Consider the following 26365-nt stretch of genomic DNA (forward strand, 5'->3'; position numbering starts at 1 on the left):
GTTTTTTCAGTGAATCCTTTGTGTTGGTTTGTTTCAGGCTCAGAGGAATAAGCTTCCTGGCGGCTCCCGCTCGGTTAATGAGTAATGGATATTTTAAATGTTTGGGAATTTGTTTCCTGCTCTTGGTTTCATCCAGCCTCCTGAAGTGCACATATGCATATTCATATCCATTTTTCTTATCTCATTACTCTGAGCTGGCTGCAGTGTGCTGAGTGCAAAGCTTCTTTTAAAGCCATCTTTTCAACAGGGAGTTACTTTGCATCTAAATGCTAACAGAACCATTCTTCCAATCTCAACATGATTGATCGCATTGGATGATGTTTTGCTCCCTGCATTTTTAAAGATTTTTGTTTATATCTGCCTTACTCTCTTGCTTTCCCCTCTCCTTCTGCCTACAACACTTACTCAGTCTCGCTCTCTTCCTCCTTCTTCCCTCTTGATTCTTTTAATATCTCACAGAGACGCTCCTCAAAGGAGTTTGGTTGAGTTGGTTGATCTGAATAAATGTTTGTGATTAGAGCAGGGGACCGTCTTGTGGTTTGGGCTGCTTACGTGGGAGTTTTGTGCTGCAGACACTCCATTGTACCCCTGTGTTTTTAAATGAGTCTTTGTCAAAACCTTCCTCCTGTCTCCGTCTGTCATTCTCTTCTGTTTGCAGTATTTATTTTTAATGGCAGAAGAGACAGTGGGAAAGCTCAATCTCAGTCTCTCTCTAGGCAAATCAGTTGAAGTTTTTTGCTTTTTCTACAGTGCAGTTTATTTAGATGTAGATTTGATGGGGAGGTCTTACATAATATTACATATACTTGAATGGTAAATAACAAATTGTTATGCTATTCACATTCTTAGAACTCCTCTAAACTAAAATACACAAGCAAACAAAACAGTGGCAAAAAGTAACAGACTAATCATGAATATCTTAACATAACTGAAAATTTTCAATATCTGATGAACAAAGGGAGGATTTCTTTCTAAGATGATCTGATGAATATTACTGAGAGACATTTATCTGTGGATATAGAGATAAATCAAAAACCTTTGGCTGGTTTTATGCATGTGTGGAAAAAAAGAAGTCGTTGAGCTGTAATAATAAATATGAATTAGTATATAAGATGTTATCGCTCTTTTAACTTGGGGCTATTTTTGAGGAAATCCCACTTATTTTATATCTAGTCAATTAAATTGATCAAAGATTTGAAGAAATTATTCATTATTAATGTTTTGAAGGTAAAATAAAAACTGGGTAAGATCCATTTTAAAATCAAATCTTTTTCAAGCAGAGTCCCCTAACATGACCAAATTTGTCACTTTGTGACACTTTGAGAGCAATGAAACTTTCCAACACCAAGAAGTTGTCTGAAAGCTGGGTGAATGAGGCAGCAATATTTCATCTTAGTAATATCACCTGTCATTAAATGTTCCAATTTCCAGTCCTGCAAACAGTTAGAACTAAAGTTTGATTGTATTCTGACAAGGGAAGGCTTCACTCCATTTAAATCCCACCAAGACAAACTGCATGTGAAACCTGTCCCTGTAAAAACATTTCTTTGTGAGAAATCAGCCGATCAGCTTCTGGTTAAAGACTAGAGGTGACAGAGCCGTCTTTGTGGCAGAGCCCTGACTTTATTTAGTATGTCTTGGTATTCAATTTTATTTCTTATGTTATAATTAATAACATAATGCTGTAATTATTATGAAGCACTTTGGTCAGCTCAGGTTGTTGTAAATGGGATATATACATAGACTTTGACTTGACTTGATGTTGCTTTGGAGAGACACTGACTAAGCTGTTGACTTACAGCAGACCAGCAACAGTTTGCAGCTGGAATACTCATTCAGTCAGATTGATTATCTTTTTAAGGCCAGAAACAAACATCTTTTAATCAATTTAAGGCATTTCTTCTAAATATGCAGCTGGACTTTGGTGCACTCTTGGTGACCTCTGAGGGAAATGTCTGGCTGTTCCAGGATGTTCAGCTAAGTAGCATCCAAGAATGTTTTCAGACACTGACCTTCTACATTTTGATTTTTGATGCTTTACCACCTGCAGAGGTTTCCTTAAAGCTCAGCTTCACAAGCATTTACCCTCCTGCTGACACACCAGCTTCCCTTGTTGAAGCAGACTTTGAAGTGGATGCTAGCCAGCGACTGCATGACCTTTCTCTGTGAAAATAGTCACTTTTATTTTCTTTTTTATTATTTATTTTTCATGTGAATAAGAAGGTCATTTTATTGTGGAATGGAGAAGAAGGTTTTTGGTGTAAAAGCACTTTTCACTTAAGCAGATGTAAGAAAAATAACCTCTCAACTGCATATATAAAAGCATTAGAACATTTTCTCCCTTACAAAATATTCTTCCTTACACAAAATGGGATTATTGTACACATAAGAGTGGACAAGACATGTAAGAAAAATCACTTATGCTGCACTTTAAGTTTCATATGTTGAGGCAGAAATGCAGTACTCACACAATAATATGTGAAGAGCAAAGCTGTTTAATCATTTTCAAAATCTGTGATCTTGGCCTTTTACAAATATACTCAAACTGAATGATGTGGAATGATGTCATTGCAAAATCCCCAAAAAGTTTAACCTTCTAAGTGTTGATAGGTTCATGCATCTGTTTATATAAAATAAACTTCAATGAGCCAAACAGTATTTAGTAAATCATTTTACTGGCTTTCCACTTAGCATGTGGTTAGAGGGACTGTGGCCAGGACAATGGTTGCCCTTTTGAAAGTGTATGGTTGTTTTTTGTTTTGTCTCTGAGGAAATAAATTTGAAACGATAAATAAAGCTTTAACATTGAGTGGTTTTACAGTTGTATTTCAACTGCAACTCCTACTTGCAGATTAAAGTGGTGGAAAGTAAAAATCTGAACAAACAATCTGACAATGATTGAGATTTTGACTGTCTAATAATCTATGTGTATGGACTAGTATGATATTGTAATGGTATAAAAACCCTGAATACAAAATAAAACATTTTGATGGTTGCACAGCATTAACAAAACAAAACAGCAACAAACAGGACTTCATGTTTTCACACTTTCAGACTTTTCTTTTCTCCAGACCTTTTAGCAGAGTTGATTTCCCCTGACAAGACGTCTTTTCCCAGACTCCGAGAATGAGAATGGAGAGAGTCGTATGGTCTAAAAGCCGGAGACGCATGATTGAGTCCCTGAATGATTGAAGAAAAGTAACTTACTGAGCCGTCTCCAAGCACCGACCGTTTTGGAACAACAATGTCTGGTGAAGCACCAGAATTGGTCCGATTGTGTGACAGGATTCCTAAACGGACCGTTCTGATTTTTGGAAGTGGGATGATATGAGGATGTCCTTTGATAGGCTGCAGGTTTTAATAAAGCCAGTTTGTAGAAAGAGACATTATTGTATCTTAACAATGCCTTTTATAGGGAGGATTTTAACCTTTGTTGAGGTTTAGAGTATTGTCAGTATTAATTGGCTCAGACTATTATAATTTTTTTGTTTGTTTGCTTCGGTTCCCCATGTCTAAAATCTGCTCGGTCAGGGACTCCATCTGATTGATCATTAGCCTTTTTCGACAAGGAAAGTCTTTGTTTGTTATAAAATTACTGTTTTTTTAGAGATGCACAGAAGATCATTAAGTTTTATGTCTGATTTCAAAATGTGATATTACAACTTATTACCTTTAACATAATTTAGCTTTGATTTTCTTTCATAGCTAGATTATTTGGGTTTTTGGCAAGATCTGGTGAATTTTATGTCAATGGACCCTTTAAACATATTTACGTTCTTTTATTACCTCCTGCACAAGTGTAAAGTAGTTCTTACACTTGCCAAGCTTGAAACATAGCTGAATTAAAAAAAATCCATTACTTTACTTTTGTTTCCTCATTTTTTTTGTTAAATCATTACTATCCTAATTAGGAAGGATGACTCCACTTCCTCTGGTTGTGTGAAACCGCTAAGTTTAGAGTGGTTTGGAAAGGCTTGTTGGAATCAGCACGACACTGCATAATGTTTCAAGATGCTTGTGGTGAAGACACTTTTAGTAGTGGTAGTTGGGCGTCATCCAGAGCCAGCACAATCATTGAAACAAGCAAAAACGAGACTGAAAATAAAGCAGTTTGCTGTGTGTGTCCAGAAATTGAAATTCTTTCAGTGAACCACTACAGGAAAAATACAACAACTTGTGTCAGTACATTTGTTCTTATAGACTTTAGTTTGTTTTTTGGTAGCTACAGCATACTGACATAACAAAATTAAGTTCACTTCGAGTGGTTTGATTTTTGCTAAAACCTCATATTGAAAATGGGTCTTTGAAATTCAAAAGATTGCAGATGAATAATATGACTGTCATCCACCCTGAGATCAAAGTTAATTATAAGGCAAGCGTTCTAACCAATTACTTCAGTTTTGTTTCCACTCATTTGAAGAAAGTTGAGACCATTTACGAAAAACTGAAGGTTAGTTATGATTTGTTTTTAGCATTAACAAAATACACTGTTTTTATCATCACATTTTACCTTCAAAATGTTTTTTTGCATGACTTTGACTGTAAACATGTTTACTAAATTTCAACTATTTGGTACAGCAAAATTCACAAACATTGGCTGACAATAAAAATGATTTGTTCTATTATTAATATATCTGTCACGATGGTCTAATCCTATAAACTCTCTAGATTTAAAAAAAGAAAAATTATTTTTAAAACTTATTTAAGCTTCATAATATTGTTTAATGTAGATAAGAGAGGAATTTTGCTCTTTTGATGTAATAAGAATATTATCATAGCTATGCAGATGACAGACAGCTCTATATTACAGTATTATCAAGTGAGTATGAAGCCATTCAGATGTTGAACAGATGATTAGAACAAATCAATTCATGGATGTGCCTCCACTTTCTTTAACTGAGCAGAAACAAAACCAAAGTAATTATTTTTGCACCTGAGGAGAAAGATCAAAACTCAGCGCACATCTGCAGTTATTAGCACTAGAAACTACTTATCATGGTTGAAATATGTGTGTAGAAATGGACTTGAACCTTCAGGGTCACAAAAAGACAATTGCAAAGTTGGCCTTCTAACACCTGAAGAGAATTTTCAGGTTAAGGACTAATGTCCCAACAAGATCTTGAGAATCTCATCATTGTGGTTATCTTTGTCAAATTGATTACTGCAAAGGTCTCTTCAAAGCTGCAACTGATCTAGAACGCTGCTGCTCACTTTCTCACTAAAACTTGGAAGGCAGAGCACATCATCCCAGTTCTAAGGTCCTTACACTGGCTCCCTGTATCTCACAGAATAAATTTTAGAATACTTTTTAGTTTATAAGTTACTAAATTTATTAAATATTTGTTGTTCAACCTACCAGCTCACTCAGTTCTTCTGGTTCTAGGCTATTCTGCACCCCAGAGTCAGAACCAAACATGCAGACGCAGCAGTCAGTTTCTGTGCTCCTGTACTAAGGAACAAACCTAAAGAAGTCTTAAAAACTGCTAGAAACACAGAGTTCCTTTATATGAAGGCATAAACCTATTGTTTGGAGCTGATTGTAATAAATAACTGCTGGAACAAAGACTAAATATAGTCTGGATTGCAGCGTTCTCTTTATTTAAACACTATAATGTGTTATGTTTTTATCATCAACATATAACCCTGGAAATCATGCTAGGCTTCTTAATAATGGCTTTTGTTCTCTAACCAGAGACAGATGTAAGATTTTAGACTCTTTAGATCTTTATTTGTTGTGATTGATTGAAAAATTTTTATAAAATGTTGCGGAGATATACATTGTATATTTAATAATCATGTGTTAAAGACAACCCAGCATGTCAGTTTATTTTTTATCTAATATCGTTCTGATTCTGTTGAACTAGCTGAGGAACCCTTTAAACCATGTTTTTTGTGTAAGTTCCTTATTTCAGAACTGAAAAGGCTGGAATACAGAATGGAAAAGTTTATTTTTCTTGAACAGACTCTGCCTTCTTGCAATTTCTAAAAGAGAGAAATTACTTAATATAGAGTTGAGCCCAAAACTATCCATACCCCTTGTAATTTTTAATTTCAGAACCAGAAGTGACTAAAGTGGAGACATGCAGATCAGATCTTGGTTAAAAGCAAATATTGATAAAAGCTCTTTGGTGCATCTCTCTTTTTTTTTAAAGCTTTCTTTCTTCTTTTGTCAAGATTCCAAATGGTTTTCCTAGCTTCTGCCGCAGACAGTTTACATTTCTTCCTCAGAAACCTTTTGGCTTCCTTCTGCCTGGGAGAACAGTGTCAGGATGTGGAGTCCTTCTGATAGCAACCCACAGGATGGGTTCCTGTCCTCCTGTCAGTCTTCTGCTCTTATCATCTCTCCTTCTGTCAGCTTTAAAACCCTGATGCACCCTATCTCGGCCTTTTCTCTGTCAGCGTTACCTTCTAGTTTTTGTCAGCTCAACTATCCTGCTGCCATCCATCTCTTCATTTTTCTTGTGTCCTTCCACCTTATTGCCTCACAACTTCTGTCTTTGCTCTCAATGGTTTCCTCTGCCTTTCTAGAGCTGTCATTTCAGACCTTTGTTTTTGTAGTCAGTGTGTTTGTTTTTCCTATTTTCACTTTTCTTTTTTATTTTCTCTCCAATTAAATATTTCTTTTGCCTTTTTGTTATGGTTTTCCAAGCAGGCTGTATACTTCCTTCATCCTGTTCTCACTGGAAGTACTTAGAATTTGGTAAAGTGATGCTGTTTGAATTGCTATCATTGCGACAGTGTTTGTACATTTTTCAAAGCCTACTGGACTGCTCTTATGGCTTAAATGTTCATAGAATTTCCAGCCCTTGTTGCATCAGTTGTAGAAGCTGACAGAAATGTGGCTAAAGGATATTTATGCCAAATGAAAAATATGTAATTTTTCTGTCTCTTGTCTCTTTGCAGGTCTTCCTTGACGTGCCCTCACTGCCTTAAGCAAAGCAACACCTTTGACCCATTTTTATGCATCTCTCTACCGCTTCCCCTGCGACAGACCAGGTAATGTATAACGTGCAACACAAAGGGTAACATTGCAATTATGATGAGCCATATTAAGGCTGTCAACCACATATAATGGGCGTTACACACCTCCAGCAGAAGGTCATTGTCATACTAAGTGAAAAACTATTGTAGCCAAAAATCCCTGACCAATCTCTGTGTGCTGTCTCCATTTACTGCACTGGAAGTCGGATACTGCAGTAAGACTGTATATATTTGACACATGAAGACATTTTAACCAGAAAACAATGTAACAATGAAGATAGACATTTAAAATACAGACATTATACATCGACAACAGATCCAAGCAGTAGAGCACAAAGGTCACCAGACAAACTGATTTTTCAAAGTATTTATATGAAGAATGTTTCTGACACTATGGTTGCTTTTGGCTTGTTTCTCCTGTTGCTTTTAATTCCAAAATTGCTCGTCGGATCCCGACTTCTTTAGGTTATAATTCAACTTACAAAATTGAACTGAACTTACCATTGGCCCTCCAGTTATAGATGTTTTTTTTAACCTCAATTCTGACAAGTTATTTGCAAATATGCATCTGCCACTAACTAGTAATAGCTTGAAATGTTTTTAATATCAATTTATATGTTAAAAATTGTAGCAGTTTATTAAGTGCAGCAAACTTACATTTCATCAGTATTGCATGTTCTGCACTATGTATTCACTACGTATGTATTCCAATGCATTCCAATGTATTTCATTTGTATTCTAATGTATTCCACTATGTATTCCAATTTAAGCCCACATTTAGCTTGTGTTACAGTAGAGAACTAAACACCCACAATAACCACAAAGGCATTTAAAGCTTTACACGTCATTTACATATGAAATAACTTTAGGATGTCTGGATCAGTTATATAACTTTACATTCCTCCTCCCACTATAGTCACACAATAAATAGCTAAGTAATCAACTAATAAATAACATCACGTGGATTTCTTACATTCCGTTCCTTAATTTAAGTGCAGCAAGTCCTCCAGGAATCTTCCTATCAGCAAGCATGCAGATGCCACCGCTCTGAATCCTCTCTGCATGGCTTCCTCTGACTTGACTCCAAACTCTGTTCTGCAGCTGCAGTTCTCTGACAGTGTGGGCTCTGGCCACTTTAATTTATTCCAGCACAAGAGGGAATTCCTTTTGGTTCAGTTTGGGCGTTACTGGCAACACGTTGACCAGAAGCGCACACTGCACTGTCCTGCTGCAGCAGTATCCCTGCTGAATGCCTGATAAGTCTGAGGCCCCCTGAGAGGACGCAGAGCTGGGCTGCCAGCATGGCATCAAGGCTGGGTGCTGCAGATAATGCCAGTACGCAAGGAGGAAAAACGGAAGACAGTCAAACCATTTTGAATTTGCTCTGATCATATAACACATTTACTCCTAATTGCTCTAAATATTAAAAATCTACTTTTTTATTATATTGGACTGCTTTTGTGTTTTCTATTGGTAAATATTTTAAGGACAGAGCAAAAAGTGTTATGTTGTGGATATTTAATGTAGTTTAACAAAACTGAATAATTGTCAAACACTAGTTCTGAAGGTGTGTTTGCTTCGTGCTACTCAGCACAGAAGGCAGAATTCCCCCTTATCCCAATTCAGTTCTGATCCACAAGAGTGTAGTAGAAACACAAAAACTGAAGCCCTGAAGGGTCATTTGTCCTTCCTGCAGGATAAAGTAACATCTGGAAACCCAAATTACAACAGAATACCCAACAAATACACCTAACTACAACAGCTAGTCTACAGTGGTGTTTTGCCTGTCCCTTCTGGGCCACTATAGTAGAATGGTATAAGAGTTTTGAATAGATGATGCCTATGTGAAGATGATCAGCAAATTACCTGCTTGGCTGTTCAGAATGATTCTCAAGTCATTTCCGTTTAAAGTTTAGTGGAAGGAAAAATTGTGGAATAAACAGTTACGCTGGCATATAATAATTAATGAAATGATTAAAAATAAACAAATGAATCAATTCAGTCGGCCAGCATTTCCATATAGATAATTGACCTTTCATTAGTGTTGAGCTGCAATCATCAACATGATCAAAAATAAACAAATGAATCATTTCAGTCTGTGTGTCAGGAATTTATATAAAACTTGAGTTTTTACTTTTTGAGTTGATGGTATAATTTACTGAAAGCAATATTAACATATATGAATATAGATCAGGTTAAGCAATAATTTTCACATGTTTTCAGCCACAATGTCTGTAAATACTGAGATTAATGATACACCACAGAGACACTTGTCTTGCATGCTTCTTCATAAATGGAGTTAAGTATGTTGTGCAGATATTTCCTCAGGCAAACGGCTGGATGGTCTGAGTTACCAACGGAATTGCTAGAAAAATACCATCATTGCTGCAGAAGTGCATCTCTTCCAGTAATAAGCATTAAATAGCTTAGTAATGGTTACATCTGGGCATGTTCTAGCTGTAGCATGCTTTCTCAAGCTATAATTTAATTACTTGCTGTTGCAACAATTCAGGGTATTAGTTGTGTGGGCTGATGGGGAAAATGTGTCTCAGAGCCAGCAGAGTTAGAGCGTCTAAAATCCTCATTTATAAGATGACATCCCTATTTACTGTTCCACCTGTGTGCCTCATCTTGAAGTTACACATCTAAACAAAACAGCGGCTCAGATCCTGCTCCCCCCCTCCGGCTGTCTGCCCTGTCAGCCCTGTGACTGCTAACACGGTGCTCACCTGAATAATGCATGATGGGAAACGGGAAGTGGTGGTGTCAGCGATTACACAGTCTTCATCTTCAGTGAAATGGCATAATAATCTTAGCTACTACTTCTTATTATTCTCCGTATTTGTTTTCTTTGTTTTATTTGCCTTCCTTCTTCCTGTCCTTTTTTGTGCCGAGTAGAGCATCCTCGCTTCATTCTCTTCTTCGGAGGTGTCGGTGATTGCTGTAAAAACGACATGTCTCTGCACACTGAAGCTTCATTGTGGACAATGACTCTCTTCTGATTTAGATGAACATGTCTAGTCAAGAATATTGTATTTTGAAAAGAAGAAAGTGTCCAAAATATACACAAAGTATACACAGCTCTTGAGCTTTTTCATGATTTGTCACGTTGCAACACAAACCTGTAGATGTTCTGTGATAAACAAATACAAAGTAGTGCATATTTATGACATGGATGGAAAAAGATATATGGTTTTCCAAGTAGTAATCTGAAATATTTAATCCCCTTGGGTCAATACTTGGTGGAACCACAAATGGTGTTGACCCAAGAATATGTCTCTGTCCTTTTAAACGTCTATGAAAATAATTTTTTACTCATTCTTACTTGTAAAAGAGAACATATTGAATGTGGAGTATCTGTGAACATGAGTTTTTATGTTCTGTTTGGCTTCTTCTTTTATTTATGTTTGAACTTTGGGTCATTTGGTCAGCAGATGAAAATGCTCTGATCAAAGTAATTGTAGATTTGGGGTCACCGGTGAAACTCTTTCTCAAGGTTTTTGCAGCTTCTAACAGTTTTTTAAAATTGTTATTCAGAATTTCCTTTTATTTAGCTCCATCCAGCTTCACATCAGCAATAACTGGTTTATTTTTTGAAGAAAACTATAAACAGACTGCTGCCACCAACATTTTGGGGGTGGTGTGTTCGTGGTGTTGATAATTTTTTATCTTGCTGGTGTGACGCTTGTGTTAAACCACATGGAACTTTACCTAAAGGACTAAATGTTGCATTTTTGGGACCAAAGTATTTACATTCATATTTACTGTGTTCCCTATGCGCCTCATGACTGTATTCCTTGGTATTCATGATGCTGTTTGTTCACTAAAGTCCTTCAATGAACTTCTGAGGCCTTCACAGAACAGCTGAATTTATACTGAAACTAAATTATTTACTATTTATAAATTAGGTGACTTTATGTGGGAACTGGTTGTGCTAGATTTTATTTAAGGGTTTCAGATGAGGGAGAAATTACTTCCAATCAACTCCACACTTTCAGATTTGTACTTCAAAGTGATTTGATAGATATTTTCTTTTCATTTTATAATTCTTCACTTTGTCTATCTTATAAAACCTCTATAAAATACACTGAAGTTTGAAGCTGTAATGCGGTATCTTTAAAACATTTCCTAGTAGGAATGTTTTCGTAAAACATTCCTACATTGTAAATTCGGTTTACAAAGTAAACCCTAGGAAATGATTAAACCTCTTCTGTTTTTTCACCAGGTTTAGATGGTTCCTATTTGAAAAATTAGATTTTTCTATAGAGAAAATCAGACAGTCATGTTTTATTAAATTTAGAATTTCTTTAAGGAGCAGGACTCAGTTGAGCCTAAACGTCTCATGAACAAACATGATTTATTTATTTATTTTTGCTGCCACTGGCTTCACTGGATCCCACACAGGCACATTAATCTCTCTTTGGCATTGTGACAGGTCATAGTTACTGTGAATGTGCATTGCTTGACAATATTTATGAAATACCTGTATCTGTGTCTGCATATAAATATGTAACCTGCTAAGTGGGACAGGCCTTGGTATGAAGGTTTAGTTATTCTACGAACTGTAGGAGCCGAACAGTTTTCCGTGACTCGTCATTTATCTTACTCACCCCTCATACTTTCACCTTTTACACCTTTATATTCACAAGCATACACACATTTGCTATCTGTGTGATCTCTTTGTGTTTGTGTCCCACCCCACAGGCCGCTGTGTGTGACGCTGGTGTTCAGCACAAAGGGTCAGAGGTACCTGCGGGTGGGGCTTGCTGTGCCTCTGTTTGGTTCTGTATCCTCCCTGAGAGCCATGGTAGCAGCAGAAGGCAACATCGCTCCTGATCAGGTACACATACTGACGTTGCACTGGTCAGAAAAATGCCTAAAGAAAATGTTCCTGAGTTGTTTGTATCCATCAGCTTCTGACTAGTGTTGCTGCAGATGATGAATGGTGTCAGTTCTGTCTCACTAAAGCAACCAGCTTTAGTGAGCTGGTTGCAAAATGGCCCTGCGACAGACTGGCGACCTGTCCAGGGTGTACCCCGCCTCCCGCCTGGAACGTAGCTGGAGATAGGCACCAGCAACCCTCCCGACCCCATTAGGGACAAGGGTGAACAGACAATGGATGGATGGATGGATGGATGGTTGCAAAATGACCAATGTGGGTCAATTCAAAACTCCCAGTGATTTATGATCTTTGTTGTATCCAGGTATAGGTGGAGTTTACTTGGAAAAACAACATAAATGTTACATTTCAGACGTGGAGCGTTCTTCTTCATTTGCGATGAGTGTTCAGGCACCAGGATAGTTCAAGTTCAGAGCAAAACTATCCATCCATTATCCTGTCTCTCCCTCCATTTCTTTGTCCACACATCATCCATTCATCTGTCCATCCATCATTGGCCCGTTCATTTGTCCATTTATCAGTCCATTACCCCGTACAAATCAGCAGTTCAAACCAGCAACCCAGCAGTTACAGGACAAATCTCGTCCTTCCTCACTTTTTGAGGGTTTCATATTTAATGCCTGATATTAATAGAAATACTTGTGCTGGACTTATTTTAAGTTTTGCATGCATATTTTAAAGATGGGACAACCATGAAAACTTTTGAAATTTTTTACCTGGAAAGCATTAAGTAGCCTTTTAAGGCAGTGTTTTAACTCCCTAAACAGTTGATACTGTTATTTAAAAGGCTTGCTCAGCAGTATGCCACACTAAAACATTTTTTTATTTTTTAAAACATGAGCCAATAAAGCTAATGCTCTGTATAATCCATTCATAAGGAAAAAAAAATCTTACTTAGAGTTGGGTTTTTCTTTTTATAAAATAAAAAGGAACCTTGAGGTTTCTGCTATAAGAACTGTTTCAAAAACATTTGATGTTTACATTTAATGTCGTCCCATCTGTGGTCCAGGTCATCCTGTCCGAACTTTACTCCACCGGTTTCCAGCGTTCCTTTTCAGATGACGACGACTTGACCGCCATCGCCGATAGCGACGTCGTCTACGCCTTCCAGGCTCCTCCAAACAGCAGTCGTGGAGGCTCTGTTCCTCACTCAGGTAACCCTGGCAACATTCTTTATAAACCCATTTATTTGTGCACTGATCTAGCAAATTTATTCATCCATCATTTTTTATTTTTTTCCTCTTTCCTTCGTACCTCTGATTAACTTTCAGTCTCAATTAATGATTATATCTATAGATGTTTTTTTTTCTTTTACTCTCATTGAGCCCATTTCTGCGATTACTCTGTTTTCTAAAAGCACACAATTTACTTTGGAGATGAAAGAGCTCTCATTCTGTTTGGTCATGCACTGCTGCATCCTAACAGATTAAATTCAATTCAATTTAATGTCTGAATGGGGGGCATCATACAAAATATGAAGTTTGCTGGAGTCACATCTCACATGAAAGCCTCTGCTGATTAAATTTATTTAGCTGAAGTTAAAATTTCTGAAGTCTCTGCTCTGTCCCAGAACTTTTATTTCCTAAAACTCAGAGAGTGCGCCTCCTCTTCTTCCTCCTCCGTTTGTATACAAAACCAGACAAACAACCACTCCTCCGATAAGGCGCATTCTTCATAATCCACAGGTTTTTTTTATTGTGCACACATTTTCTGAACGAAATTCAGACTGCAAAAACAAAAAAATCAGTTTGTTAAAATAACAAGCAGTAGAAAATTTGTTAATGGCAGAATTAAGAATTAAGCCCTTTCTTCTTTTTCTTTCTTTCGGAGAGCTTAGAAAATAAAAATAGATGTGCTGATCTCTTTGAGTTAACATTATAGTTTCCATGTATTCTGTTAATTAGTTTAATTCATATTTTAAACTATTTCTAATAGAGATGCACGGATTAGAGTTTTGTTGCCTATTTTTGATCTCAGGTTTTTCTTAAACTTCTGAGTTTGAAGACATTGATAAGTGAATCTCTGACATTGTTTGTCTCATTTAGCAAATCAGATTATTTTGGTTATTCTAACTTGCCTAAAACTGAAATTTCATCCAAGTTAATTTCAGACAGTGGCAAAAAAAGGTGTCCATCTTTCTATTCTGTGCATATAAGCGTCTAGTTTCAGCTGTATGCCTTTGCAGAAATCGTTCGTTAGAAGCCTCTCACACAGTTTTTGTTATTTGAACTCACTGATTCTGAAAATTTTTCACATCGAGTCCCTCATTTTGTAACAGCTTTCCCTGCACAACTTGTTGAATATGAAGAGTACACAGATGAGGAATTAAAATGGATCTTTTTTTTTGTTTCCAACCCAGTCACCAGTCAATTTCTTGGTGAATCTTGAATTTCCTTACTGAATTTTTTTTATGTTAAGCATAAAATAAACTTACCTAAATTCAATAATGGGGTAAAGATCATTCCTCCAGCCCCATCTGTTGAGAAATAGTTTGAATTTGTATGTACTGCCTTAACATTTCAGTGTTTATTACACTTCCAGGCTTTTATTTTTGAACTTCAACCTTGCTCATACAGAAACCAGGGAGACGTTGGTAGCCTGCTTCATCAAGACCATTTCACTTTCATTCTGTAGACACATACATACATTATATCTGAAAGCTAAACAAGCATTTCTTTAACAGATCAGTGACCGTGTCAGAAAGAGACTTTAGGGGTGCTGTGTAATTACAGTCACTGAGATGATGTTAGTGGTACACTCTGTGGTCAATTTGTTGTTGCCATTGAACTCTACACCCACAGTTCTCTGAAGCTGTAAAGAGAGCACAGCTCCCACTGAGGAAGAATAATTAACTGTAATTCAATTCTCTGCTCATAAAAACTAAAAGCTCTTAACTTTCTCAGTGGGTGGCATTTCCGTTTTGCCTTTACACACCGCAACATCTTCACAGTTATAAGAGGACTGGTCTACCGCTGTCACAGAGAAACGATCGTGTGCTGCCAGTTACTCAGCAGTCTATAAACAGACTTACGTTGATTCCTTTGAGTTTTCTATCAACATCATGAAACTGTACACTTCTTGTAAAGTTAGGTCAAGTGTAAGGGTGAGAGGCTGTTATCCTAGAGCCATCTAGATTGTCTTTTTCAAACTCCTTCCTAGAAGGACAGGCCTCTACAAAGAAACTGTGCTTAGATTTATGAATAAAATGGGAGACACATCAGCAGTCACTTAGTAAGTCATGTCAGTAATAAATCTGCCAGAATTATAGTGTAGATGGTCATAAATGTTCAGCCTTTGAGGGCAGATCTTACTGGCACATGTAAGCAGAAATACTCTGGGAGGAAATCACATCAAAGTGTTTTCTGCTAAGCCAGTAATCGCAAATGTTTGATTGGCAGTTGTTGTTGTTAAGGATGGCACATCCAGTTATTAGGTTCAGGGGGCCATTTTCATTTCCACACAGGGTCAAGCTGGTTTGGATTGCTTTTGTCCTTTAATAAATCAAACAATCATTTGAAAACAGCTTTTTCTATTCACTGAGATTCTGATTTTTCTGTGTTACAATAAGACGACCTGAAAGTTTAGTGAAATAAGTCTCAAATTTAGGACTAAATAAACAATTTAGGCAGATGAATAAAGAAGCTGCAGTTAGACCAGAATCTGATGATTTTAAGTCTAACCAGCCATGATGTATTCTTATGATTATAGACAGACAGAAAAGAAGTAAAGCAAAACACATAAACACACCCTTGGATGCATTCCCTACTCCTTCAGATTTTACTTCTCTTTCACTTCTAAGACAAATATCCCATCGGATAACCTTAGTTTCAAATACTGGTTTGAAACTAACAAATGTTTTTTTAATATTCATTTTGAAGTTTTGCATTAGAAAATATTGATTCAAACGGCACATTTTGAAATAATATCCTAAATTTTGCCTATAGCCTGCTTTAAGCCTGCTTGAGGTGGTGTTAGACTTTTTCAGAAGAGTTAATACTCTAAAACAGAGATGGAAACAGATGTGCTGAATAAATTCTAACATTTTCCTCACATGACTGATGACTTGTTTCTGTTGTGTTCGTGGATTAGAATTGCCTTTCTGTCTCTAGTTTTAAACATCCGATATTCTGGTTGACATGACACAACAATTACAACTTGCCCGACACATTCCTGAAAACCTCTCTCCATGTTTGAGATGTGTGGTCCATGCTAATTGGCAACCTCTACTTCCTGTTTATTACAGTCATGCGTAACGTCAGTATCTGACAAAGTTACATTTTGCAGAGCCTGATTGAGTCACTCCAAACCAGTAATGGAAAACACGCCTAATTCACATTTCCTTACAACATTTTAAATTTGCCTGACAGTTGGATGGAAACATAACTCAAAAGTCCTATCTTCTTTAAGCAGGGATTGCACCATATCCAACCGCTTCCAACAAAACACAATGTAAAACATTTCAGTCGCATTTAGTCATGTCTACCATCTTCTACTCTTTAAGTCAAGTAAATTTAGTGAGTTTTAGATTTTGAACCTAAATGTGTGATTTTGTGAAAGATAAACTTACAACGTAGCACTTGGGGAAAAAAAAAACTGAAAGAAGAAATAGACAGGAGTGTGAACTATTTCCCAGAATGCTTAGCTGCATGTTTTTGTATCCTGAGATGAACGTGAGTTACATTGATCTGACTCTTGTGTGACATTCTATGTAGAAACTATATGTAGAAACTCTTTCCAGATTTACATTACACCCTTACTGTAAAAACGTGCACTTGTCGTTGCTTTAGTATTAATCATACTGATGGATATCCATCATCTCTGTTTCATCGGAGAGGATGTTACCGCTGATAAATGTCAAACAATTACCAGCCAATTAGAGTTATTCATTTGCTTGAAAGGTTTTCCTATCTTTTCATTCATTCCATCCGTCCACATATCAATCAGTTCCTCTCTCCATTCATCCATCTACCTTTTTACAATTTGTGTTTTTATTTGCAGATTTCATATCTGAAGCCTGACCCATATGGGAATATTTGCATTAAATCCATAATAAACTGCATTTGTGTATTAAAATTGAATGCTTAAAAAGTCAGAACTATGAAAAACTAGTGAAAAAGTTTCAGGAATTATATCACTCTGCTGAATAGTTGGAGTTGTGTAAACTGCTTCTCACAACAAAGTGAATACATCAAATGCATTTTATAATTTCTTTGTTCAAATTGTCAGTGTTTCTGTATTTTGTCAGACGTTTGGGGTTTGATTGGGAGAACTACGGTGCCGCTATTGTCCATCATTTGGTTTGTTTTTAGAGCTTGTGTGAGAAAGTCCTGCTACATGCTAACAGTGATTGATGACCATGGAGAAAGACTACAGGCTTAACACAGTCATGGATAGCTGACACATGGGAACCACCTTAGGCTGTTTTCCTCCAAAAACAGGACATTTGTCTCACATGTGAACTGTGGTCAGTCGCTCTGGTGAAGCTTGTGTTTTTATTTCATTTATTTATGGAGAGGATTTTACACCTGCAGTCTCTGTATTGAAAAGGAAAATATGGGAAAATGTTTGAATATCCTGTCTGGCTGGATGAGGTGTAGTGAAGGGGTTATAAATATAAAACCATTAAGCATCTAGTTTGCTGACTATGCAAACTAGTTGAAATTTTCATTACAGAGAGAATACATAAACAGACAGATTTAGTGTGAAACATGCAGAGTGCCGGTTCAAAATCCCATTTTATGTCTCATTTTATTGACAGGGTTTGTGCTAAAAGTGCAAAGTCATCACATCATTTACCTTTTGAGTTTTCCACAGATAAACTACTTATACAAAGGTATGGATAGTACTTTGTTACTTTTATTGCAAATAATCCACTGAAACGGAGATAACGTCTTAGCAGTTGCTTTAGAAGCTGTCTAAGTTTGAAATTATAAAGCATTTTTTTATTACACATTTGATACTAGGGGTGCATCAGTTGCAGTTTTCTCAAGTGTGACCTGCCAATTTTGATTTTGGCTGATACTGATTTTTATTTTTCTTTGTCTGAAATGTTTCTAAATGTAGCAAGAAAGTCGCCGAGTTGGCTACGCTGAATATTGTTAACTGCAAACATGCAGACAGTCAAACTGTCTGTCAGTCAATCGTTTCTCACACAAAAGCAGTAGAGGACAGTGGCTGATTTGTAGACATTTGCCTAAATAGATAGGATTGGCTTCATATGTGTCGCCGGATAATGCTGAACATTATATAGTCCTGTGAAAGACTAGAAATTTGTCTTACAAGTTGCTTCTAAGATAAAACCTACAGTCAAACTCAACTGTGCCCAGAAACACAATCTGCCATCTTCAAACTGGAAACCCAGATATGTGTGTTTTATGACTGAAAATGGGCTTTAACAGCAGGAGGGGAAACAGAGCATAGCAGATAACAATTTTCTTCTTTTGTGTGGAATAAATCTTCCTACCTCTTGGCCTGTTCTGTTTCTTCCATGAAATGATGCTTTACTTGTCAAATTGCAGCCCTGGTGGCTAAAAGAGGTTTTTATTAAAGGCTTCTGCGCAGAAATGTCAACGTATTAATACCATTTTAAGAAGAAGGAGAACGGCAGTTTTGGGACATTAGTACTAAATTCTATGTTCTATGAATAAAATATATTTAAAAAATATATGCTCCTTTCTTTCAGTTGAATCACACAAATTTACCAATAACTGTCATATTTCCTGTTAAATTGATCCAGATTTTCTCTCAGTAAACCCAGAGTAAACGGTGGTGACAAAACCAATGAACAGTCCTCCAATAACAGAAAATCATGTGACCTCGACAACTTGTAGTATAATTTTGTATTAGCGTTGCTGGACAAAGTTGATTGTGTGCAGTGAACTCCTTTGTTGTCTCAAGTGGCTGTGCTTGTCACTAAATGTTTGGCTGATGTTGAATGAATGTCGCTGTCTGGTGCAGTAATGAGGTTTTGTGTTTCGGGGAAACGACAGCCGGCAGTTGTGCGACTTAAAAAAACAAATAAAAACACTGAAAAATCAATTAGGTGAGTAAGCACTAGGCTCACATCCGATTTCATCCTCAACAACTGAGGCAATTTGCGTATATTATAAATGGAGCGATAAGGCTGCAAGAGAAAATGACTCCAAATACTCCAAGGAGGATTAAGGGTAGTGTGGTCTGCTAAAATCACCTGCAGCCTACCCTTTCTTCTTGAAATTAAAAAGTAAAATCTATAACTATGTAACTGCTGACAAAAGTCTTCTTTAAGTGACTGTATACGATAGACATTGATACTACAGAGCCTACCTTTTACTCTTTAGTTGTATTTTATGAGTCATTCCACTTCCTTTTGTAATAAATGTTTGATATCTTTGAGGGAACATGGATAAATCAACAACTATCAACTGAATGTTTCCTAAAAGGACAGCATGAATTATTAATGAGCTTTACTACTTGGATGAATCTAATGAAGAGGTAAACATGAGTGTCTTCAACAGAATATTTTCACAATTTTTATAACTTATACATAAACTACCTCACTGGTTTTGGAATGCTGGGTTAATGTTTAAGGCATGATGCAACTAAGTGCAAAATTCCCAGGGCAATTCAAATAACTGCAGCTTTGTTGTTCTTATGTGTTGTTTTCATTTAATACATGGATGCAGTGCAGATGTCGTAGCAGCTGGTGATGCAACGTTGCGCCGCCTTATGGTGGATCAAACGGGGGGAGCGGGAGATGAGCTGGATGCAGTTGAGGGATAGGTGAACATCAAGAAATTGGATTAATTAGAAAGGAAAGATTATGTTTGAATCAGGTGTGTTTAATTGCTCCTATGCACAATCTGCTGTTGGCAAAAAAATTTTTTTCCCTGAGGTCATACAGTGATTTCTGGACTATGGAGCATCAGGACCATTTGCCGCAAACACTAACTTTGAAAAGAAAAAGAACATATATAGGCCACACTTCTCTATAAGCTGCAAGTGTCCACATTGTGCATACCTTCATTTTTTTTTTGTGTGTGTGTTTTATAATTATTTGACTTTTTATTTTTTCCCCTTATATTAACAACAAAATTGTGCAAACATAGGGATTTTATGTAAAACGTTCTGTACGTTTCTGTGTGCTTCTATCGAGGTGTCTGCACATGCATCATAAACAAAGACTTAAATGATTACTTTACTTTGGTTTATTTGGCAGGTGGTTCTTTTTTCCATAAGCTAAAAGTGACTGTGTGGTGAAGTTAACTAAGAACAAGTAAACAGATTTTTAAACTGTTAAATCTCGTCAAAGCCTTTGCCAATGTTGTGACTTCATCTGCTCTGGATGTCGCAGACACCGGTCCTGAGCCTGGGAATTGACAGTAGGAGAGTTTACTTCAAATAGTTCTGCTTTGTTTCTCCTTTTTATTATTTAGTTTAATTTGCAACAATTAGGCGCATAATTGTGCTGGTTTTGTGTGGCACACTCATGGTGCATGTTGTGGATGTGATCGTGTGGGTCGGGGCGGTGATGGTGGTTGTGTGTTCTGCAGGCGTTCCAGCCTCACTCACACCTCCTCAGACTCTCTATCATTGTCACTCTCAATGTCACCTTCGTCTCACTCTTGAGTTTGTGCCGTCCTCTTCATCACCCAGGAGTTCAACCTTTCAAAGCACGTTGATAAAAAAAAAAAATCGGATATATGTATTAATTTAAAAAATGTGAAAAATGTCCAGAGATTAACGAGAAATAAATCACATTACAAAATGTTTTGTTCTGGTAGTTATTTAATCTGGTCTTTAATCACCTTACCGCTTTAGACATAACTGTGTGCCAATTTTTCACTGACAGTCAATACATTTCAGGCCTTAAGAGCATTTAGAGTTTAAGATATAAAGCAAAGTGAAGGAATGGAGAATGATGATGTTGTAAAGAGAGGATGAATGCCAGAAGGGGCGCAGCATCTTTGTTTACTTTGCGTTGTTTAATTAATCTTGTCATACACTCTAAATTCAGTCTGCAGAATAATTAAAATCTTCTTCAAAATCTTCCCTCTCTTTCTTTTATGTATTTCGCCCCTTTAGTTCAGCTTTGTCCACTTAAGGCCCAGTGTTTATCTTTTAATTAGAGATCAGAGATTGCAGCTCATGGAGATGCTACCAGCTACCTTGGGGAAAAACAAGAAACTCTAATCTCATGTCAAGTGATCACTGAATTCATCAACTGTTTTGATGATGTCCTCACCCCCTGTGAGATTTCTTTCTTTCTTAAATTTAAAGGCCTCTGCCTTCATTCCTTTTCCCTAACATTCCCAGGTTAGTCTTTTTAGCTAGTTTCTGTTCCCTCTGCTCTGATGCCTCAGCTTTCCTGTAGTTCTCATCTGTCCATCTCATGAAGAAGGGGTGAGAAAACTAGTGTGAGATTGAGTCTGGCAGGAGGTTTCTTACATCATCCCCTGGGATCTGTGGATGGAATGACACTGCCTATCAAGCATGACAAACACTTTTTTTGGTTTTAAAATAGTTGCCTGAGAAGTTGTTGGAAGAAATTACAGAATTGACTGCAATAACAATCCATGTGGAGGTATTTTGTCGTTTAAGTTCATTTGAAATCCCAACATTAACTTTTTGTGCTGGTGAAGTTTGCAATTGGAGTACTGCCTGTTTGTCAGGACAATGATGTAAAGTCACATCTAGGGTGAAACAATGAGGCTTTGAATTGTAATGCTGAGGAAAAATACTGTGGCTTCTCTGTAATATTGTATTAATGGAAAAGTTTGAAACAAAAGCTGAAATTTTAAATGTTAAGATAAATGTATCAGAAATTCCTTACTGAAGGAAAATAAGTTATTTCTCTTTTTTTACTTTATTTTTGATTTCAGTAAACTTCCAGTGGGACAATAGGTCTTTTCACAAGAAAACATAGAAGAAAAATAAAATAAGAAATGAGCCAAAGAAATTATTTAGCAGCATTGTATGTGTTTTGCGCTTTATAATTTTATTTCGAAGGAATGACAAGTTGGTACTAGCAGGCTACTTAGCTACGTTACAGTTTGTTTTACAGATTGACTTACTAGCCTTTGTAGCTTTTTACCAACTCATCACAGATTCATTATTCTATGGAGACTGTTATTAGTGTTTTTTTTTTTTCATTAGATCATGTCCTCACTTGAACGGAGTAAAATCATTTATCTGAAATGAAAAAAAGCCATTTTGACACTTTAAACCATATTTTTCTCAGATATATGCTGTGGTTTAAATCATGTTTATGTGCAGTGGGTTATGACGTGGTGAAAAACTTTATTTTACTTATAAAAATGAATATAGGTGTGTATTCTTTTTCAGTTTATCAATAAACTATTAGTCAAATTTGTTTCTTGGTTCTTGCTTTGGCCTGTCTCTATTTAGTCAAATACTAAATATTTGACTAATATTTATATTTAGTCAAATACTAAATATACTAAATAGAGATTGGCTACCATTTCATTCTCTGAATATCACCATGTACCCATTTGTTTTTCTTACCTGGATTATGTGTAACTTCATGGTCACAAGCGCCACCAAAAACAATTTAATTGCTTTTGTAGATTTTTTTTTCTGACAAATATTTGTGCTATCAAAAGCTATGTGCTCACTTTGGTTGAGCCTTTACAATTCAGCCTAACAGCTCTTAATGCTTGTTTACCTCTGTGTATTCAGTTTCTGTATGCTAAACAGTTTTCTTGAGAAAACGGCATTGATTAATTGCATGTTAGGGATCAAACAAGCACTGTCTAATTAAGTCCTTTTGATTGTGTCAAAGTTTATGTTTCCTTGGAGACGAGAGGTTGCGCCTTCTGTATCCCCTCCAGCTATTACCCAGCTATTAATCACAGCGGCACATCTTTTAGTTTGCGTGGAAGTGTGTGCGATACAGGATCCAATTCCTTTTACAGCTCCTCAGGGTAAACAAGAACAAAAGGGCAACTCTACCTTAATAGACATTTTTCTAAAATATTTTCTGAACCATTGTGCAATCACGTCGCGTTTAGATAGCCATGTTTGTGAAGCAATTTCACATTTTGTCCCCTTAAGCTGTTTTTATTTACCTGGTCATGTTTATTCCAGCGTCCATCTTAGCCTAGCATGCTTTCAAAAAGAGCACATCTTTTATTATCGAGAAGCTGCACAGTTGAAAATGAAAGCACAGAGGTAAATAGGTTGTTTCTAGCTTTTAGACAAATTAATTGATTGGCAACATTAACCTTACAAAAGAAAACAAAGTTGGAGCACCTCATTACTAGACAAGATGCAACCAGATCTATTGTCATAATCTCTATCAACTTCGAAATAAATCTCTTTGTAATACCTTGAATACCCAAGGTGGATGAAGCGGCTTGTTGAAGTGTGACGGTGTAAGAATTGTTCACCAGTTTTCTTCATTGCTCAAAATGAGATATGCTTCAAAAGAGAATAGAACTAAACCAACTAAGCCAGCAAAACAGGCACTTCCTTAATTACTGTTCACAAAATGAAACCTGTCGGTAAAATCAAGTGAGTTACACAACACTGACTCATAAATGTGAAAAAATTAACACCCTAATAGTTTGCTATTCCAAAAGAAATGTTTCCATATCTATGTCTAATCTATTGTTTGTACTTCTGAAAAAGAATGCATTTTAATTGCATAAAAACGAAAAAAAAAAAAAAAAGAATTACAAATAAGAGGTTAAATGCCAACTCTGCTATTCGTAGAGTTACACCCTTTGGCTTATATAACTTTAGTGGCTGAAACTGCAGTACAGATAATAACATCAATGCCCTACATAGATAAGCCAAAAATATTGTTGCCCTTGACAGATCTATGATTGTTTCCATTCAGCCAGGAAGTTTGTTTCTGACAGGAAATGCAACAGGTGCCTTTCAAGAGTTAATATAAGCAAAGTAAAAGGTGTGTATATATTTTTTTAATAATGTATTTATTTATGTACATTTAGAAAATATAATGTCAAATTATTTAAACCATTCTGAGTAATCAATAAAAAACATATTGGTATTCTACTAATCCAATTTTTGCTGAACATCTTTTTGCATCTGCTATTTTTATGATATTTTAAGTTGGAAGGTATCCTTTGCATTTTACCTCCTTTCACAAATTTTGTATCTGATTTGAATCAGAACACTCCAAAATGGCAAATGTAATATTACTTTCAGTCAGATGAAGGATCTGCAAGGGGTATGAATAATTTAGGACTTGATTGTATATGCTTAAGGTTTGCTCTGGTTGTAGTTTCCTCATGACAGCCGTAATATGCTGCTCCAGCATGAGGTTAACTCGGGTTAGATGGCTACAAAAGTGATTTATTGTTATGGCTTTCCAAGAACATTTCTGATCTGCTTTTTTCTGAAGTTCTATGCTAATGCAAGCATGCTAAGACTTACATGTTGATATGGCTCATTAATTTGGATCATGACATATTTCAGTGCAGCTCCAGGGAAGCTCACACGAAAGCTCACGGAAATAATTCCTTTTCTTTATGTCCTTTAGGATCTTTTGTCTTTATTATAATTTGTAATGGTGAGTGACTTAGCTCTTCTTTGTGCAGCTTTCTCCGACAGCCTGTGGATTTGGGTACAGAGACTCACTATAATTATTGTACAGGAAAATACTCAAATGTCCTGACCTACAAATGTTAAAGTATAAGTTTCTGATTAACATGGGGAAACTTTAATATTTTTAAGATATTCTGTGTCTGTTGTGTTATTTGAAGCAGCAAATGTATGAAAGTATTTGATAAAGTCAAATCTGTTTTATTTTCAAACAATCACATATTGGTTGAAGTAGATGAAGCTGTGTAACTTTTTCAAATCTGACCTATGCATCTGCCTCTGTCTCATTTGCTGTCCTCAGGGTATCACCACAGCCTCCCATCATCTCCATACTCCACCACAGGGCCCAATGGTCAGAAGTTACCTGCATCAGGACGACTCTCCTCAGAGTACCTGAATCAGAGCAGCTCCTCCAAGGTTCTCCTGCTCATGTGCAATACAACTGGGTCTGGACAGCAAGCTGCCAGGTAAGCTAGAAAAAATGGGATAATGGAGGTCTTATTCGGACTGTTTGCTTCACACACACATACAACCTGTAAATTTTATCTGCCATTATTTATCTATAATCCATTCCCTAACATTCTTGTATATTCTGTATAATCTGTATAATCTGTGCATATAGCTCCCATATTTATATTTATACACAATATCTATATCTCTTGCTATAACCCCTTATAGTCCATACATACATAGTCTGGTACATCTGTAAATAAATATTATATCTCGTAGAGCACTTCTGGATAGATGCAAACTACATCTCGTTGCTTGTACTTGTGACAGTGCAATGACAATAAAGTTGAATTCTATTCTATTCTATTCTTATTTATTGATTTTTTTTTTATCCATACTTTACTGGATAAACGTCTCAAGTCTGCTGTTTTTTTTTTTTTTAACATTTTGCCTTCAAGACGTCAGGTGGGAACATTTTCACATTTTCTGAGCTTCACAATCCACAGTTATTTGCTTTAAGTCTTTGTTCTTTTTGTAAATGTTTTGTAATTACAAGAGGAAACGGTGTTGTTTTAGCAGTCTTAGCAGCATTCCTACAGTAATTGTGTGATATCTGGGAAATTACTGGGAACTGAGCAGTTTCCATCTAATTACTGTCCTTAATTTACAGCAAAATCTCTGTGTGCATCAGTGATGTGTAACCTGCTACTAACAGATGGAGAGCCAGATGTATTTGTCTCCAGTTTCTCACACCATCTGCTCCTCTGGGGCGTGATGTTATTGCTTTCAAATGTGCGAACATGAATGCAATATTCACACGTGGATAGTGTTTTAGACGAGAGCAGATTGCAGATGCTTCCAAAAGCGGGATAATGTCAGGATCTGACATTTGAAATCTCATCTGCTCACAAACCACTAGCAAGGCTCAGTTATGCTCCAGTTGTAAATATTCAAGTTTGTCATCAGTTTAGGCAATGTGCCTCTGAAAAATAGCCAGGAAAAATCTGTTGCATTAGTGTAATTGAAAAGCTTTCTAAGAATTTGCAGACACACTTTAATAAACAATGTTAACTGGTGTTCTCCTTGAAAAAACTCTCTTTAGCTTCCAAATAAATCTCTAGCTTGTTGGACTCCAACTCATCCTAAAAATATTTGATAATTGTACTTTATATATTAAGTTTCTGCAGGAAAAATTTGTTTTACTTACTCTGGTTTGTGTTAGGGAGCTGAGCCCATCAAACAGAATTAACAAGATGTTTCTGCTTTTAACTTATATTTATCAATTTATAAAGAGATCCGCCAAACAACAGCTGCTCCTTGCATTCCCATCATCTCAGCTCCATAACTGCATTCCACTCCTGAGCTGGTGCAGATATAACATCAATAAATGTTTTGCACTTCAAATATGTAAGGTAGCCAGAGCTGCACTTTCAGGGGATGAAATGTTCTTTTATTAAGACTTGATGA

General features: G+C 36.4%; 1 protein-coding gene across 1 annotated transcript in view; it reads left to right on the top strand.

Annotated features, from left to right (window-relative positions):
* The window catches only part of usp43a (ubiquitin specific peptidase 43a), a 127489-nt gene that overhangs the window by 49277 nt on the left and 51847 nt on the right, over positions 1-26365 (top strand). The window contains exons 5-8 of the mRNA XM_028018045.1: positions 6904-6996; positions 11686-11821; positions 12891-13035; positions 24750-24915. Of these exons, the coding sequence (XP_027873846.1) occupies positions 6904-6996; positions 11686-11821; positions 12891-13035; positions 24750-24915 (540 nt within the window). The remainder of the gene's footprint in view (positions 1-6903; positions 6997-11685; positions 11822-12890; positions 13036-24749; positions 24916-26365) is intronic.

The sequence above is a fragment of the Xiphophorus couchianus genome, chromosome 5 (assembly GCF_001444195.1).
Source record: "Xiphophorus couchianus chromosome 5, X_couchianus-1.0, whole genome shotgun sequence".
Classification (NCBI taxonomy): domain Eukaryota; kingdom Metazoa; phylum Chordata; class Actinopteri; order Cyprinodontiformes; family Poeciliidae; genus Xiphophorus; species Xiphophorus couchianus.